The sequence below is a fragment of the Urocampus carinirostris genome, chromosome 18 (genome assembly GCF_059441175.1).
Source record: "Urocampus carinirostris isolate Australia breed hairy pipefish chromosome 18, RoL_Ucar_1.0, whole genome shotgun sequence".
In the NCBI taxonomy this organism is placed as follows: Eukaryota; Metazoa; Chordata; class Actinopteri; order Syngnathiformes; family Syngnathidae; genus Urocampus; species Urocampus carinirostris.
Window position 1 is genome coordinate 27,101,277 of NC_142366.1, and position 17,644 is coordinate 27,118,920.

Here is a 17,644-nt window from a genome sequence, read left to right on the forward strand (position 1 = left end):
TCACACGCCTGTTAGGTATCAACACGGAAATTTTCTTTGACCACGTGACACCTTATATACGATCTGTAAATGACAAAGGAAGAGTCGATCACGCTTGATTCAAAATATATACTTTTAACAAACATGCCCGAAAAAATAACATATGCATTAGAAAATCAATAACAAATTATATGTATTTAATGATTACGTACCACCAGGGAAAGTGTTCTTTAGCTACAAAAAGCCTCTTGGCATGCATCCCAGCAAGTTGTCCACTCTGTATAGAGGATCTTTGTTCGACTACGTCTTGACGTGTCGGTGTGCGGAGGTTGCAGACAGAAGTTTGGGATTGGGAAATGTCAGAACAGGACTTTGAAAACATGAGGAAAACGATATTTGCATGTTAGTATTTCTGCCGCGGCAGTCATGCTGCCATTCAGAAGATCGAAATGCAGTGGAAAAGGAATTTCAGCTGCCTTGCCTTTACATTCTTTTTCACTGTGTCGTATTTCACTAATAAGGTGAGTAACTCGGAAAATGTTATTTTTTTAAATCGCATTATAATTAAGTGATAAAGTTTATTTTTCTAAAACAAACTTCATTTAATCTGGCTTTCTGTAATAGTTTTGAATAAGGTGAATAAACGGAAGCACGTTTTACTTCCTCGTGCGTACTGTACCTGTACTGTACCTGGGCTTTGTTCTCACGGGGTTGGGTAGGGTTACTTTAACTTGATTACTTTCAATTACTTTTGGATTACTCCAATACAAAATATGCTAAAAAAGACAAAAGAAACTAATTATGAATAAAATGATGACTCTCAACACGGTGTAAGCTTTCTCTTCTGGCTTCGATCTCCGGCAAAACTAACATAAAATGCGACAGAAACAAAATGAAACTAAATCCAAACAGCTTGCCAACCACACTTTTGCCGTTCCATGTATTCCGTTATACCCCAAGCCTGCACAAAATTTAGTAATTGTATTCATATTTAGTTTCTTTTGTCTTTTATTAGCATATTTGGTACTGGAGTAATCCAAAAGTAATTGAAAGTAATGAAGTTATAGTAACCCTACCCAACCCTGTGTTCTCAGCACTACTACCTTTGCGTTTAATTACACAAAGTGATCAAATTATAAACGTTCTGAAAAGATGATGCTCTTGACAGAGGCGACTTTAGGTTCAAAGCTTGGGGGTGCTGAGGGTGTGTGTATGGTTATTATTTTATTTTTCAATTCACTCAGGATCATTCAACACTCTTCAGGAATGATACTTTCAGTTTGTAAACTCAACATTGCACTTTGTGGTTAGTAGTATTCTGTTTGCTGATGCCCTTGCAACATTTGTTGGAGCCTGGTCATCCTGGAAGGGGGATTATTTCATGTGCGGTCCCTTTGAAAGGTTTCATATTCCTCATGCTGAGGTTTTGGGTTTATTTACCCTCATGTAGGTTTTAGATCAGGGGATGGTGTTATAATAGTCTGTAATAGTCGGTGGAGCCCGTTGAAACTTCTTGTGATTTAGGGCTTGTAAGGTTTTAACATTTATTATACTGAAATCTGACTCCGAAGACAGTTCCTGTGTCTTGTGTAATCTCTTACAGTTGGAGCATGTCCAGAAGTCGGAGTAATTATTGAGCCGAGCGCCAAATATAGCCCACATATTAATCTATTTAGCCGAATTAAAGAGTTGAACAAATCGGATCTTTCTTCCTTGCCAATTACAATAGTGTTGAAAAAGACAACGAGGTTCTGGGGTCTCCTCATCTCATCACCCATGCCGATGAAATGTTCACGCCCCATGACCAAATCTCTGGCTGATTGGTCCGCACCGTAGCGATGCAAATTCCCCAATAGTCATTAAAGCTTGGGAGAAGGATGATAGGTCAGCGCCCTTGCCCCCAGGCGAAGTGATAAGTCATTGTTATTCTGCAGACGGAAACCAAAGACACATTCCAAAGGAAATATGGTTTACGACACACCCCTGAAGAATTGCACTCAAGGCTGAGGTCAAACTCAGGACAAGTATTTTCTGAGTATAAGTGGAATAAAACAGCGTATAAAATAGTATAAAACTTCAGGCTATACAACTAAACATGACAATACTACGCCATGCCCAGTTTTTTTCCATAAATTTTAATTAAGTACACACACACACACATAAATACAAAAAAAGACACATGGAATTTGTTAAACCATGATGCATTTTATTCATCACTTGTTGATTCCACCCTACACTTGACGAATTCACCATAATACACCGGACACTACACAGACTCCGCCATTGTGCCGCAAGTGACTCTTGCCGAGTAAAAGCAGAGCAGGGTAGAAGTCGAGAGCAATACTAGGGGATCAAATCGATCAAAATGTGACTAGCATTTTCCTTCACATGAAAGCCTATCCTCTCTTTAATACGTCATTACCAAGTGCAGTGATTTTCTCTTCTGGGACAAAAGATCACAATCGTGGTGCCTGTGGACACCAAGTAGCTCCCTAACAATGCCTGAGTAGCTCACAGACCAGTTATGAAATTTGCTTTTCTAGGGGATTTTATTTCTTACTGCCATTAGAAATGATCTGTGTAATTAAATAGATTACCATTTTTTCCAAAATGCTTTTTTAAAAAAAAGACTAGAAGTTCTAAATGTAAATCACACAGTGTGTTTATACAAGGCTGACTATTTACTGGTTGACTGAGCCTATTTTAACCTTACTTGATAACAAACTAATAACAACTTGTTATTACAGAAATACACTACATATGAAACTGGTTGCGCTAATTGGTATCAAAATGTAGTTCTCAGCTTTAAAAAGGTTGTTGATTCCTGTTCTAGAAAATATCCAGGGTTAAAAGTGTAAATTTGTGAAATAGATTGGGAAGTGGTACTAGTGACACAGTATAAAGACAAGGTTTTTTCATATTTTGTAGTATTTTAATTACCGTTCGGGTGGTAAGCACGCAGGCTCACGGTGCAGAGGTCCAGGGTTCAATCCCAGTTAATGCTACACCCGCCCGCGCGGAGTTTGCATGTTGTTGGCTGTATGTGCCAGTGTGCTCTGCAACTGGCTGGCAACAGTCAGGGTATCCCCTGCCCACTGCCCTAAGATGGTCGGGATGTCAAGTCATGTTTATTTGTGAAGCCCTTAATCACGAGGAGTCTCAAAGGGCTGCACAGACCACAGATTATTGTAAACTACAGACTGTTATTACACCATCCCCTGATCTAAAACTGACATGAGGGCAAGGAAAAACTCAAAAACCTCAACATGGGCTCCAGCATCCCCCCGTCCCAAGTGATGATAACCGGTGCAGGAATTTGATGGATAGAATTACTGTTTTAACAATAGTAAATTTATGCAAAAAAGAAAGTTGCCTCATACTCAAGAATTTTTCACTTGCCTATATGGTGAAATAACCTTTTGGGGTCTACAGTACAGTATTACCACCTCACATCAATATACAAAACCAAAAGAGCTTATCTACTGATGGGTGAGACTGATACCAGTACCAGTCTATTTTAGAATAAAATAGAATATACCTTTATTGTCATTGTTGCAAAATGGGTTAACATATTGTGACAACGAAATTGGGCATTTAGGATTTTAGTATCCATTAAGGTAAAGTCTTCTTGCTAATTTGACATTTTTTATTTTTTTAATTTACCAGACGTTTCAGTTTTAGTTGTTCTTTTTATGTATTCAATTGTAATGGCAAAGCTCTCGTTTTCAGTTCGTCCTGACTGTGATGAACTTCACCTATCCGACCTTATTTCAAGGGTGAGTATTAAATATTTATCTCTCATCTGAAATAATTGATCAGAAATTCATTGTGAAATTGGAGTGACCGTATTTTCCGGACTACGGGGCGCACAACAGTATTCAGTGAGATATTTCTCTTGAATGAGGCGCACTGGATTACAAGGCGCACCATCCACAACAGTTTTTAGTGAGATATTTTTTATTGACGCACACTGGACTGTAAGGCGTGTGAAATAAAAACTGCTAGGGATCCATCAAAATAATGTTTAAAACTTACTGTATTTCACAGAACTTAATTCTCGTTTTACCACTAAGATTAATTCATAAATGGTTACCGTTCATTGTAGCAATTCACTGTAATGATGCACTTTCTGGTCTAGAAGGCGCACTTTCGAATTTCTGCCAGATTTGATATTTATGGGTGTACCTTATAGTCAGAATATAGTAAAATACGGTACTTATATCTTTCTCTCCAAGATGGCAGACATTTATCGGGGCGCTCCTTCTTCTACTTTCCGGCAAACTAGGATGGGTGGAAATGAGCCGCATCTCCAGGTAGGGACAACACAAGCCACTTGCATCGACTCCATACTTTATTATACATTATACCTTTCAGATCGTCCGCCTTCACCTGGTTTCCAGGCTCCCTTCTGTTTGTAGGAAACATTTATGCCGGTTCCAGAGCGCTCTCGCGCCTCGTGAGTTGCATGCCGGGCTCGTAACACGTGTGCCAGAGCCATCGACTGACTCGTCTCATTTACTTCTCTCGCAGGAGATTCCTTTCTTCTTCACTCTGCAGAATTCTTCTCACGTCGTCAGTTATGTCATCTTGAAGGCTGTTCATAGAAAGGTAAAATGAATGGGAAACACGTTTGGCCTACTTCTTAAATGCAGTAAAGCTTTCTACTCAAGTGGTGACAATTACTTTTTTCCATTACTTTCCTTCTAATTACAGAAAATTGAGTGGCTGAAATTTATCAGGTAAGACCATGGTCAAGAAATCAAATTAATTGATTCACCATTTTAAAGAAAAATACTAATTGAAAATGTGGCTAATTTAGGAAAGTACGGAATTAAAACGTCCAATTGGAAACGGTTGTAATTTTTTTTGTACAAGATCTCAATTTAAACGTTTCCAATCAATTCAAAATCAGGTGTTGTATGAACATTTTAAACAAAATAAATGTGGGATGGATGTTATTTATGAACTAAATTCAAATTGTAATAATGATGTTAAAAATGTATTTTTTTGGGGGGGCATATTGCCTCAGCCCTAGGTGAGTTACTTTTATTTCCATGTTTTATCCGAACATGGAAACTACAATCACCGTTTTTTTCCTTTCAGTGTATTGCTCATGCTAATTTCTGCCATCAACCTCCCTGCCTATGATCCCCAGGTTATTATTTTTCCTTTTTTTTACCTACTGCATTTATAAGTCTATTTGTCACTTATTTGACGAGATTGTCTTATGTTGTAGTTTGATTTCACCGGTTACATGTGGGCCATCGCTCACTTAGTCTGTGTCGGTAAGATTTTTATTTTAAGTTCTTGCTGGTCAAGTTCACATATACTGTATCTCGAATAATATTTGAATTTTCAGGGGCTTACAGGGTGTTTCAAGATCACTACAAATCTAGTAATTTGAGGTAAGAGTACACATTTTTGATTGCAGTTTATTATAATGTGTAACTGTATTATTTGTCTTGCAACAATAGTGACCTCGAGCAGCAATGTGTTAACTACTTGTTCAGGTAAGAGTAAGCAATTGATTGACACTGTAATTACCATCATAAAAAATGTAAAGATTAAACAGAAGCTTTTGCAACAGCGTTCTGCTTTTGGCGATGGCCGCTCATCCAACAGGTAAGAATGCTCTTGAGTCTATGGTTCTGTATTATTACACCTCACCTGTGACTTTTTTTGAACAGGTGACCTCACAAGTGCCTTAGAGTTCCCTTCTCTTCAGTCCTACTCCTTTCGTGGGGGCTGCTGTGCAAGGTGACCCCCATTATTGCTTCTAACCTTTATTATTACGCAAGATGGAACATACAAGGAAAATATATGAATGGCTTACTGTATTCATTGCACTGGTATTTTGCAGTGCCTTGCTGGGATTTTTGCTGCTTTTGGCCACTGTCAAGCTAAAAAGTGGATTGTCGCTCCAGCACTTTGCAGTGTGGATTTTCATGTCTAAGGTAATGAACAAAAAAAATGCTTGCACAGATATGAATTCAAAATTTTAAAAAAAAATGTTTTAACCAGGTTACTGCCATGTTCCTGTCACCTCTTGTTTTCTATATGGACATGAACACCCCATCTATGATTTGGTGAGTGCCAAGTTACAAGAAATATTTTTAAAAAATTCAATTTTTGTGTTTCTCTTCATGAAGCAATCACAAAGTTTTGTGTCAAAATCTTACAATAAATTCAAGGAAGTTTTTTGGGACAATTGGGGCATTTGACATTAATCATGTTGTGGTTGGGAAACTGTCTTACAACTATATTTACTGTTTTGGTTGCAGCATGGCAGTTAGTCACGTGAGCGAGGCCTTGTTGGTATATTTTGAGAGAGAAACACAGTAATACCAGCACTTCTTGATGAGACCAACAACCTGCACTTACTTCCTCAAACAACTTTCTTTGTATATGCTGTATTTTGATATGTTTGTCTTTGTTGTTGCTGTGATAAGCCACAGGCTAAATAAAATTTGTTTACATATCTTTTCATGTGTGCTCTTGAGAGTTACTATAACTCATCAAAACCATTTGAATAATCCATTGTATCAAAAAAAACGTTTAATTGTTGTACTGCTGTGAAATTAGGAAATTTAGTTATGATTTTTACTGCAGTTGAAACAGTATACAACTATGAAATTAAGGGAAATTCATTTAAAATCTTTACTAGTACAATTATCGCTAATAGTGTAGCTGAAATAGTATCTTTTCCGAACACACTTTTGGAAAGTAGTAATCAAGTTAACGTAAGGATAGTACTGTACACACTATATCGACAAATATGACAAAATGAATGTCATATTACCAAGTTCAATTTTAAAGCCTAATGAATTAAGATGCTTTTACATTGAAGTGCACTCTAGCAGTTATATTTGTCAAGAACAAAGAGTGTACATTTGTTTACCTTTGCTATAAGACAAATACAAGATAAATTTAAGTCGTTTAACACTCTAACCCGAAAGTAAAAACAGGTTAGGGAAAAAGAGTTGTCTTTGGAGGTGAGGATGCTGCCGAACCGGTTGGCTTATGGACGTAGTTCAGAAGCGTATCCAGAGTATCAATGACCCAATAAATTATGTACAGTAAAACATCAAGAACAGATGCTACATTGAGTGGATTTCTCTTGGTTGTTATTTTATTAGGACCAAACTTCAGTTTGATGTTATTAAGCTGTAGTATTCATTAAGGGGAATCTCTAACCAGGTTTTGATATATTTGGTCAATGTAACTATGGACTATAGATGAATACTTTCATCAATATGAACCAGCCCTTTGTTGTTGCTTTGTTTTATTTAAAAAAAAAAAAAAAAAAAAACGCACATTTATATAGGTAGAGCAAAACAAGAGTTTAGAACACTATTCTGAAACGTTGTCACCATACTTGCTCATTGCCTGGCTTGCCCGTTGACTACTCTTTGGTGAGAAGAGAGCAGTTAAAGGCTGTTTCCTCCTCAAACGAGAGTGCGGGATCTTCTCCTCTTTTATATAACCTAAAACGCAAGAGATTACGTTCACTTTCCTTTTTTCATTGTTGTAGAAGACAGCACCTGTTAGTAGAAGACAGCACCTGTTACCTCTGTCGATGCATGTCTGAGTCGATGGGAATCCAACTTCCCAAAAGTTCTCCGGAGTGTTGGGGGGAATAAAGCGATGGCGGTGACGAGAGCATTCGGACAATTTCTTGGCTTTCTCCTCCTCGGGTAAATGTGCGTAATACTGTCGGGAGAGGAATCAAACACGCAGCAAGTTGATATCAAGAGTACACAATAAATATGTACATGGACAGACTTACAACTTCACATTCTTTGCACGTAGTGCCCTTCAGTTTCCTTCTCTCGTCTTTCTTTCGAACTACGGCCACATGTGCAAACGTCGGCCCCCTGATTTAGAAAAAAGCAATTATTGATAAATCTACCTGTATAACTGTCAAAAACAAGGACACTTTTACCCACGACATATTGCAACCACTACAAGTTGAAAACAACATAATACAGTAGATAATGCCTAAAATTAGACTTATTGATACAAGCAATTATCCTAGAAAATCTGAATTGACTTTGGTCATTTAGCATGAAACAAGATGACTCACAGCACTTTGCGCACCCGTGGAGAATTTTCCGGTGACTCTTCTTCTATAGTGAGAGATGACAATGTAAAGGCAGAAGCACCATGTTCTGAAACTGTTCAAATTGTATGTAGGACCAAAAATGCATTTATTTTTAGATAGATAACAAATATGAATATAAAAATATAGTTTATAAAATGCACATAATACAAGGGAAATAAAAACTATTTCTAAAAATGAGAACATGTAAGAAAAATGAATAAAAACCTTTGTTGGAATACAAAAAATGTAATACATATCTAATTAAACATTGGGTAAAAGTTTCACGGCATTCATTTTTTTACATTTTAAAAGATAATTATCTTTTACAGCCAAAGGACCAAACATGAACAGAAATTTTAAAATGATTTACACTTATTATGATTATTTAAAGGGACAAAGTGTATTTGACCACAAGATGATGCTGTATTGTGTAGTGTAACCAAAAGCAAGTGCTACAAAGCATAAGGAAGAATACAAACTATGAAGACTCAAGGTGACCAAGCCCCATCATTTTCCTATGCCCCCAGCCTTTTGATTGTGTTTTTGGGTATCTGTGGCAGCAAGATGGCAGACAATCATGTCCGCTCTCTCTAGGTGAGGCTATTGGTATGTTAAAAAAGTTCTCAACCTACCAGTATTTTGAAAAAAGTCGCTCGCCTATAACAGTCCATGTATTTTTAAATATTATTTGAATCAATTGTTATTGTAAATGAATGAAGTTGTTTTGAGCAATAGAAAGCGCTAAGTAATACACAATGTCCCTTTAAAAATATTTTCATTACAGTAGCAGTCACGAGGTGGAAGAAATTAAAAATCCAGAATGAATGGATTAAGGGAACTATTAAAACTTGGTCAACAATACAAAAAAAATTAAAAATATCAAGATCTGTGAATAGGGCTACCAAAATAGCGAAAAATCCAGACTTTAAACCTGGGGGTATGGAGGTAGGGTTTCAAAAATGGGCCCAAAAAGGACTGATGTTGATTACCCAAGTATTGGAAGCACAGGCAATGAAATCATTCGAACAACTCCAACAAGAGTTTGACCTACCCAGAAATGACTTTTACAAATATTTGCAACTAAGGCACTACCTCCAGAAACACGAGGAATGGGGGAAAATATGTAAGGAGCCAACTAAGGTAGAGGAATTATTAATATCGTATACAAAAGGACAATCAATAAAGGGGGTTATATCAAAACTATATAAAGCCCTGAGAATGGATCTCAGTAATGAGGACATGGCAGTTAAGGAAAAATGGGAACAAGAAACTAATGTAGCGATAAAAGACAACGAATGGGAAAAAACATTGAAAGAGGGACACAAAATAACCAACAGCCCGACATGGAGGGAGTTTGAATGGAAAGTAAAAATGCGATTCTTCTATACACCCTCTATCACTTCAAAATATAAAAATACCTCAAATCTATGTTGGCGTAACTGTGGGGGGGTCGGACACTTTACGCATATTTTCTGGAATTGCCCTGTAATATTAAATTTTTGGAGAAGTATCCAGAGAGAAATAAAATTAATCACTGGCTGGGAGTTGCGGTTGGACCCAAAGGCTTACGTAATAGGAATTTTGCCAGAAGAATTACTATCTGGTCAACAGAAATATATACTAAGGGTAATGCTTCTGGTAGCAAAGAAAATGATCACAGTGTCCTGGCTGAAACCACAACCTCCTGACATAAAACAATGGAGAGACAAATTAAAGCAAATGTACATTATGGAAAAAATCACTGCAAGACTTCAACTGAAACTTGACCAATTTGAGAAAAGATGGAAGCCTATCACACAAATTTTACTTGATGTCTAAACACCTCTCCCTAATTATTATGTGTGTGTGTGTTTTTTTTTTTTTTGTTTTTTTTTTTGGGTGTATATTTTGATTTATTATTTTTTTTATACATATATTTATATATATATATTTCTTTTTGTATGGATGTATTGTATGAACATTTATTCTTCCTTTCTATTAATAGTATTTTTTTCTTCTTTGTTGTTCCTTCTGTTATATATGAGTGTGTCAAGTGTATATAATTTGTGTCGATGTAAGATGGTGGAATCAAACCTCTGTCAAAATTGGTGTGAGAAATAAAAAGTTAAAAAAAAAATATATATATATTTTCATTACAGTAGCAGTGGCCCAACAGCTTACGTTTGGAATTCAAAACAGAATGATAAATTACTAAAAACATTCGCTCCCCAATTGCTATTGAAATGATCATACAACTCATGTTTAACAGTCAAGCAGTGTGCATGTATTGTATTCTTACCATGCTCGTCCTTCTCCTCCTCCTCCTCCTCAGATAGATGACTAGAAACCTGCGAGCTGTTGTAAGAAATGTACTCTTCATTGGTGGTAGCATCAAACAGTCGATCCAGACTGTCATTAGCCTTGTCACCAATCCCTTGTTTAAAAAAAAAAAATAATAAAATAAAAAAAAAAATCATGGTTTGGACTATTAATTTCGAGGGGGGGAAGAGTGCTTCACCTGACACCATGTCTTCATTCCGGTCTTTTCTACCTTGAAGTAAACTGTGACTGATCCATGTACAGTCGCTGTCGAGCAACTCTTCATGTTCTTCTTCTTTGTACTTGTGGACACAAAAAAAAAATGTAAATTCAATCAACAAATGATCTGCATTATGTAGCAAAATGAATTCAAGTATCACAATGAAATAAAATAATAAGACCGTACTGTACCTCATCTGCCCCTCGCTCACTGTCATACATGGACAACACAAGCGCGGGATCGATGCTCCACATGTTGTCCAACCTCTGCACCCGCCCTTTCATAAAAACAAAGAAAAACATCTTGCGATTAGCCGGAAACTATTTTGAAAATGCCAAGGACAACAGTAGTGTGAGCTTACTTTTAGGAGAAGCTTGTTTGCAAGAAAAATTCTGGGCCTGATGGAGATTTTTCCTGTCTTTAGGTCTCAGTTCTGGCTTTTTGAACTCTGAACTTTCACAGTCCGTAAGGGTTTGGTTCTGAACCTGTTCAGAAATTTTTAACACCAGGCGTGTTATCCAACATATATTCACGTATAAACCTACATCGCACATAAGTGTACATCTAATAATGCTTTAAAATAGCCACATACTAAACAAAATATGTAGCCGAAGTCTTAATAAAACGAGTACCTAAACAACGATAACCATTTAAATGTTTGGATAAAAGATCATTATACCAGTAATAAACATAAAAATAAAAATTGATTAAAATCATTTACTGTTACTTAAAGCAGCATTTTAACACCATTTGAAAATGTTTTAATCATTTTTTCTTCGGCTGGATCGTTGTTGTCACTATCACCTTTCCTTATCGCCAACTTTTTTAGGGCCCATCATTATTGGGAATAAGGCAATAAAACACACTAGATCACAATATAATGCAACGTGGTCCCTCTCAAATACAATCATGCTGAATGACTGAAAAGGAATAAAAGATTGTGCGAGGGGAAAGCTTGACATGGCACAGCCGTGGGCCATTGGGTGGTTATGCCCGTCTTACACCTTGTGTTCATTTTGTTTTATGCACAAATGAGCATGTAATGTGTTTTATACTTCTAAATTCAGCTTATATGCAAGCATATATGGTGTTTGTCGATTCAATGCCTATATACATAGCCTTGCTGCTGAATGGCTCTTTAAAGGTTTGAGTGCGGACGGACTTGTAAGTCAGTGGAATCGGCTGCTCATAGCCACACACTTTTTTCCCCTTCTACACGCTGTATTTTTTGCCCTCCTTCACCTCTTCGGGTTCATCCTTTTTCTCCGTCGTTTTTTCAGTGCCAAGGAAGACTGTAGCAGTCATCTTTTCACCACGAGGTGACTTTGCTGTGGTGGAGTCCGGGCTGCTGATGGTTGTCGACGGTGACAAAATCGGCCTTCACAAGGGGAAGCAAATAATAGGTTTTTAAGATACAGTCTTTTAGAATGGTGCAAATGTAAAGTTCCTACTTCAGAGGAATACCAGACATCCTGGTTGAGTCTGAGCAGTATCGCTTTCCTAGAGGTGCAGTTTTCTAAGATATTGAAAAGAAAATAGTCAAAGAAGTTCATACACTTGTATCTGAGACATTAACATGACCTACCATACGACATGTGTTGACAAGTTCAAGGGCACACGTTTCTGCTATGACTTCGCCATTGTCCTCCTCTTCTTCTGATTTTAGAAAGACACAAATTTAAAGATAATTGATCTTGGAAGCGTCACTCAATGCACTTAAATTAGAAATAACAGGAGAAACCTTAAAGCAGAATGTTTCCACAATAATTATTCGGTCGCTCAAGTTTTTCTATATCAGAGCTGTAAATTACAGGAAAAATGAACCCAAGATATGAGGCCTCGTCCGAGTAATTTCTACACTAAAATTGTATTAAAAATTGTGAATTTTGGATCGTAAAAGGCCAAACCAGGTACAGAAGTCTGAAAGCTTTTGCTAAAATGTATGTGCTTAACATCAGCTGAAAATGTTGTATGTATTTGGAACCATTTCTATTATTAAACCCAAATCTAATGAAAATATGTAAACATAACGTTAACCCAAGGGACTCAACCAATTTTTTGGGGGGGAAGGGTATTTGTATTAAATATAGTGATATATATTTCATTATTTTTTAATAGTAAAATCAAACATTTTATTATCAAGCAATACAAAAATTAATTGATAGAAAAGTGAGCATTGTGCATAAATATGTATCAACCATGAATACAAATACAGGTTAGATCATCCCAGAATTAATAACGGTGTATTAGAGTAACTTGCTTTAACTCATTCATTGCCAGCTTAGTTGCAACATACTTTTGATGTTTAAATCCAGGCACTAAACAGGTTTAAAGGAATTAAACAACTATGGCCACGGATAGCTTTGAATGAGCTAATTCTACTTAAATCTTACCTGAAATCTGTGACGTTTCCATTTGACAGGTGTTAGGAACAAGCACTTGTATTCTTTTCCCAGTTTCTGTAGCCTCGTTTGAGTCTTTATCAAAAAGAACACATATTTCACCTCAAAATTTGGTAATTGTCGAGTTTTTTGCATTTTCAAGTCACCTTTAAAGAGTGATCTGTTAAATTTGATCGAAGGCTCCTCTGCGTAGTGAACATGTTTACGTTTCTTCAGTTTGTTGGCCACGGGAAGTGAACTGGCCAGAACCGGGGAGTCTGGAATAACGCAGTCTTCGGCTTCAAGGGCCACTTCGGGTTCGGAGCTTATTACGACGACAACAATATCAAAAAACAAAATCAAAGCCAAAATAATATGGATGAAAAGAACTCACCATGTCTTTGATATTTTCAGATCAGCACGCAGATAGCTGTTTTCAGTCTCCAGGCAGTTTATCTCTTTCTCTTAGGGGAAGAAAATTGACAATACAGTTAGTCAAATATTCTAAGTGCAATTATTTGCTCTGGTAAAATGCATTTTTTTCACAACACCGATAAAAGCATTACAACATATTATAGACTTGCTCACTCAGTTTATTGATTGACCGCTCGCCAAGATCCTGGCAGCTTTTCAGCTTTTCTTCCAACGTTGCACAATGATTGCAATCTTTTGTCCGTATCCTGAAAGCACGAGATAAATTGAGTTCCATTTTCAGAAGAAATGTTATCTAATAAAAATGAAGGGTTTACTTGTCTTGCAAGAGACTATTGGCCCCTTGCAATGTTTTGACTTGGTCCTTAAGCTCCTGGTTATGTGTATAAAACAGCTGAAGACTTTCAGCGTCACTGTGACCAATAATAACAGTTAAAAGAAAAAATATATAATCTTAATGAATTATTTAAAAGTGTAATAAAATACTATACTCACAGTCTGCGTTCTTTTTTCAACTTGCTCACTTTTTCTTCAAGTTCTAAATGCAGAGTCATACACAAAAAACAAAAAATGAAAACAACACCTCCTATCCATTACATGACAGATCTTAAGTAAAAGAATAACACCTATTTTTCTTTTAAACAAACAATATACCAGACTTTTTTTTAAAATGTAAATGTTTCATATATTACCCTTAATTTCTTTTTGGTGGCATTCTTTCAGCTGTATCCATAAATTGTGAAATGGATCCTCTGGTTTGGGTGTGCTTGTTGGGCTGCTCATCCTCAGGTCACTGAAGGCTTACACAACATCAGTCCTCCTTGGTGCCAAAAAGATTTATAACTCAGTGGAATAAATACATTATTGATGTTATACCCTTTTAAAATACAAATTTGTTATAGCTTAGTTGTGGGGAGTTGTATATTATTTTAGTCCTAAGTTGCATTAGAGCACGGCGGCGCAGTGGTTAGCGCGTGTGCGGCACAGTTCTGAGGTCGTGGGAACCTCCTGCGTGGGTTCAAATCCAGCTCCCGGCCTTACTGTGCGGAGTTTGAATGTTCTCCCCGTGCTTGCGTGGGTTTCCTCCAGGCGCTCCGGTTTCCTCCCACATTCCAAAGACATGCATTTCAGGTGAATTGGCCGGTCCAAATTGTCCCTAGATGTGACTGAGCGAGTGAGTTGTCTGTCCCCGTGTGCCCTGCGATTGGCTGGCAACCAGTTCAGGGTGTCCCCTGCCCACTGCCCGATGATTGCTGGGATGGGCTCCAGCACCCCGCGACCCTACTGAGGATAAGCGGTGCAGCTAATGAGATGAGAAGTTGCCTTAGTGCCTTCGTTAGGTTTATTACCTTATGTCTTTGAGCAGAATAGAAAGACAGGAACATAAATTTCTTCTCCTGAGACAAGATAATCTGTTCAAGAATCCCAATGCATAAAATCACATTAGGTAAAGCCCAGATTTTGTCCCTTTGATCGATTTCTTCAGGTAGATGCTGAGCGGTTTGAGTTCTACTCCCCCCAAGACCTACAAAGCTGTTGTCTGTAGCAGGGGTCGGGAACATTTCTGACCCAAAGAGCCATAATAGCAAAATATTTTGATATCCAAACCATAAATCTTGAGACAAAATTGCCATACATACATCCAGTTTCCAGACAAAACCTAATTTTTCAGATCTTTTTATTTCTCTGTGTGATATTAGCGGATTAGATAAAATTTATGAAATAATAATAATGCCAGAGCCTGCGTCCCATTCCAACAAATATACCACTTTAAACTCGTCTCCCTCCCAGTTACTTAAGATCACTGAGGTTCATTTTGTCCTCCTATTCTTACGTAAATAATGGTTTCAAAACAAAGTGCAAGCAGTTCTTTTGTAAAATGACACAAAAAACTGCAAACGAAAACGACAATATGTATTTCCTTCTAGCGGAGTGGGCGCGTCCGAGAAAGAGGGGAGCGTGCTGTGTGTGGATAGCTCCACTCACCCACTGTTCTGTGTGTTTGGCTAGAGATGTGTAATTAGTTTGTTCTGTGGGTTTTTATTTTAAAGTTCCTCAACAGTGAAAATTGATTATTTAATGAGATACCATATAAAGGATTCTTTAGCAATGTACATAAAGCGGGGGCTGTTGGTGTGATACCTGGACTGTAAACCGTAAGACTGTGCCCTTTATATACAGACGCTTCCCTACTTACGAACATTCGAGTTACGAAAAACGTTATATACGAACATTTTTGTCGGGATGTCGAAAGATTTCTGGAGATTGCTGTTAGATTTAGAAGTTAGATTTTGTGTCGTACACCTCTTTCCGAGTACAGAGCAGTACTGTGGTGCTTCTTTCCGCAGCTACCAGCAAATGGCGCTGTGAGAGTTCACCCAGCATCCACCCCGAAGAAGAAGTCCGCCTTCCTCTTCCTAGTTTGTGTGTAAACATACTACACTGCATTTCCTGCGGGCTAAGAACTTTGACATTTTTATTGTTTAATATCTCGTGCATCCATTCAATATGGTTAGTGTAAAGGGCGAGCCGTTTCATTTGAAATGAAAGTGGAACGAGAAAGCTTGATGCGGTTGAGAAAATAGTCAGATCGCTTTTTTCCAGCCACTTTCTACCACGGAGGAAGTCGCCTAACTCTTGAAGCTCATTGTCCAAAGGGAACTTAAACTTAACTTTATTGAGCATATTATTTTATTAAATGTTTATTTTTTAGAACAAAACAATACAGGTTACTTATACAAGCCTTAAACATACTTATATAAACCTTAAACATACATTCCATACAAAATATAGCACTGAAGCAACTTACAAATAAATTCAACTTATGAACGATCATCTCGTTCGTAAGTACGGGAGCATCCGTACTAGCTCGCGAGCTGTTATCTGGCTTGGGAACCATATGTTTCCAACCCCTGGCTAATGTTCAACTTTGTAATAGATTTACAATCATCTTATGGACTTCCCTTTTGGTATAAGAATGATAGTTAAGCCTTCGCATTAGTAAATTCATAAATTCATACAGCCATTGGGGCGGCATTAGAGCGCTCGTCTTGGGATTAAAAGGTTGCAGGTTTGATTCCCGGCTCCTCCGTGTAATATGTCGAAGTGTCCTTGGGCAAGACACTAAATCCCTAATGCCCCCAATAAGCAGGCATGGCTGACTCCCTATTGGTGTGTGAGTGTGTGTGTGAATGGATAAGTGTGAAGCACATCGTAAAGCACTTTGGGAGGTCTTCATTGACTTGAAAAGCGCTATATAAATGCAGACCATTTACCATTACCTGTGGCTCATTTACGCCCAGAATATTCTGTAAATAAAACCAAGGAACTACAATACTCATCTTATACTCTTATTTAATGTATGATACCCCAGATACAACAACAAACACACGGAGGAACAAATATATTTCTCAACAAATTGCACTAGAAGATTCTGTTTACTTTTGTTCATTTCCAGAGGCTGTACCTTCTCCAGTTTATCACACTACGGGGATTTATATTGACTCTGCCATTTTACAGGTTTACTTATACATATCACCACTTTACATATTCAAAGTCCCGGCTCCTCTGTGTTATATGTCGAAGTGTCCTTGGGCAAGACACTGAATCCCTAATGCCCCCAATATTGCATGGCGGACTCCCTATTGGTGTGTGAGTGTGTGTGTGTGTGAATGGGTAAGTGTGAAGCACATTGTAAGCGCTATGGGAGGTCTTCATTGACTTGAAAAGCGCTATATAAATGCAGACCATTTACCATTTAGAAGTTGTCAATAAATTAGCTCAACTGCAACCTTCATTTAGACATTTTATCCAGTAGAAATTAAGACGTAAAGCAAGATAAAAAAGGAGGAAGAAACACATATCGAGGGTATCTAAAATGCTATCGTATTGGCTACAAATGGACTACTACTGACAAATTGTCAGTGACAATAGAACGACAACTCGTATAAGAGACTATCCGATAGTGACATACTTACGTCAATATTGTCGTATTTGTAGTGAAGTTGAGAATTTCAAATCAAAAGCCGAAGGTAGACATGTTTATCGCAGGTAGACATTACAAATTCGCGCGCCACGGAAGATGAAGGGGAAGCGCCGCTCTTCCTCGTTTGCCTTTTGTGTAATAGTAGCACATTACCGCCACCTCTGACCACTTGTGGCTACTGCGAAATTCTTTTTTTTTTCACTCAGAGGAACTTCACATGAAAAAACGCCACTAAATTCTGCCACATT

The 17,644-nt window shown here is 37.5% G+C and overlaps 2 protein-coding genes across 2 annotated transcripts; one reads left to right on the plus strand and one right to left on the minus strand.

Annotated features, from left to right (window-relative positions):
• The first annotated feature begins 255 nt into the window (after positions 1 to 255).
• slc35d4 (solute carrier family 35 member D4) lies at positions 256 to 6,463 on the plus strand. Its single transcript, XM_088322694.1, has 15 exons — positions 256 to 500; positions 3,709 to 3,755; positions 4,215 to 4,292; positions 4,354 to 4,435; positions 4,510 to 4,587; positions 4,693 to 4,718; positions 5,083 to 5,134; positions 5,216 to 5,264; positions 5,339 to 5,384; positions 5,454 to 5,489; positions 5,567 to 5,601; positions 5,667 to 5,736; positions 5,840 to 5,933; positions 6,001 to 6,065; positions 6,261 to 6,463. Exons 1-15 carry the CDS (start codon positions 429 to 431, stop codon positions 6,319 to 6,321), a joined length of 891 nt encoding a protein of 296 aa, XP_088178820.1. The 5' UTR covers positions 256 to 428; the 3' UTR covers positions 6,322 to 6,463.
• On the minus strand, positions 4,058 to 17,539 carry rbbp8 (retinoblastoma binding protein 8). Its single transcript, XM_088322692.1, has 20 exons — positions 17,389 to 17,539; positions 14,104 to 14,231; positions 13,907 to 13,949; positions 13,729 to 13,824; positions 13,568 to 13,659; positions 13,374 to 13,443; positions 13,147 to 13,304; positions 12,992 to 13,075; positions 12,184 to 12,254; positions 12,050 to 12,114; positions 11,841 to 11,976; positions 10,960 to 11,083; positions 10,790 to 10,875; positions 10,578 to 10,680; positions 10,359 to 10,493; positions 8,063 to 8,153; positions 7,766 to 7,853; positions 7,541 to 7,689; positions 7,355 to 7,463; positions 4,058 to 4,573 (listed from the first exon to the last, which is right to left on the minus strand). The coding sequence occupies exons 2-19, from the start codon at positions 14,192 to 14,194 to the stop codon at positions 7,382 to 7,384; spliced, it is 1,764 nt and encodes a 587-aa protein (XP_088178818.1). The 5' UTR covers positions 14,195 to 14,231; positions 17,389 to 17,539; the 3' UTR covers positions 4,058 to 4,573; positions 7,355 to 7,381.
• Positions 17,540 to 17,644: the final 105 nt, after the last annotated feature.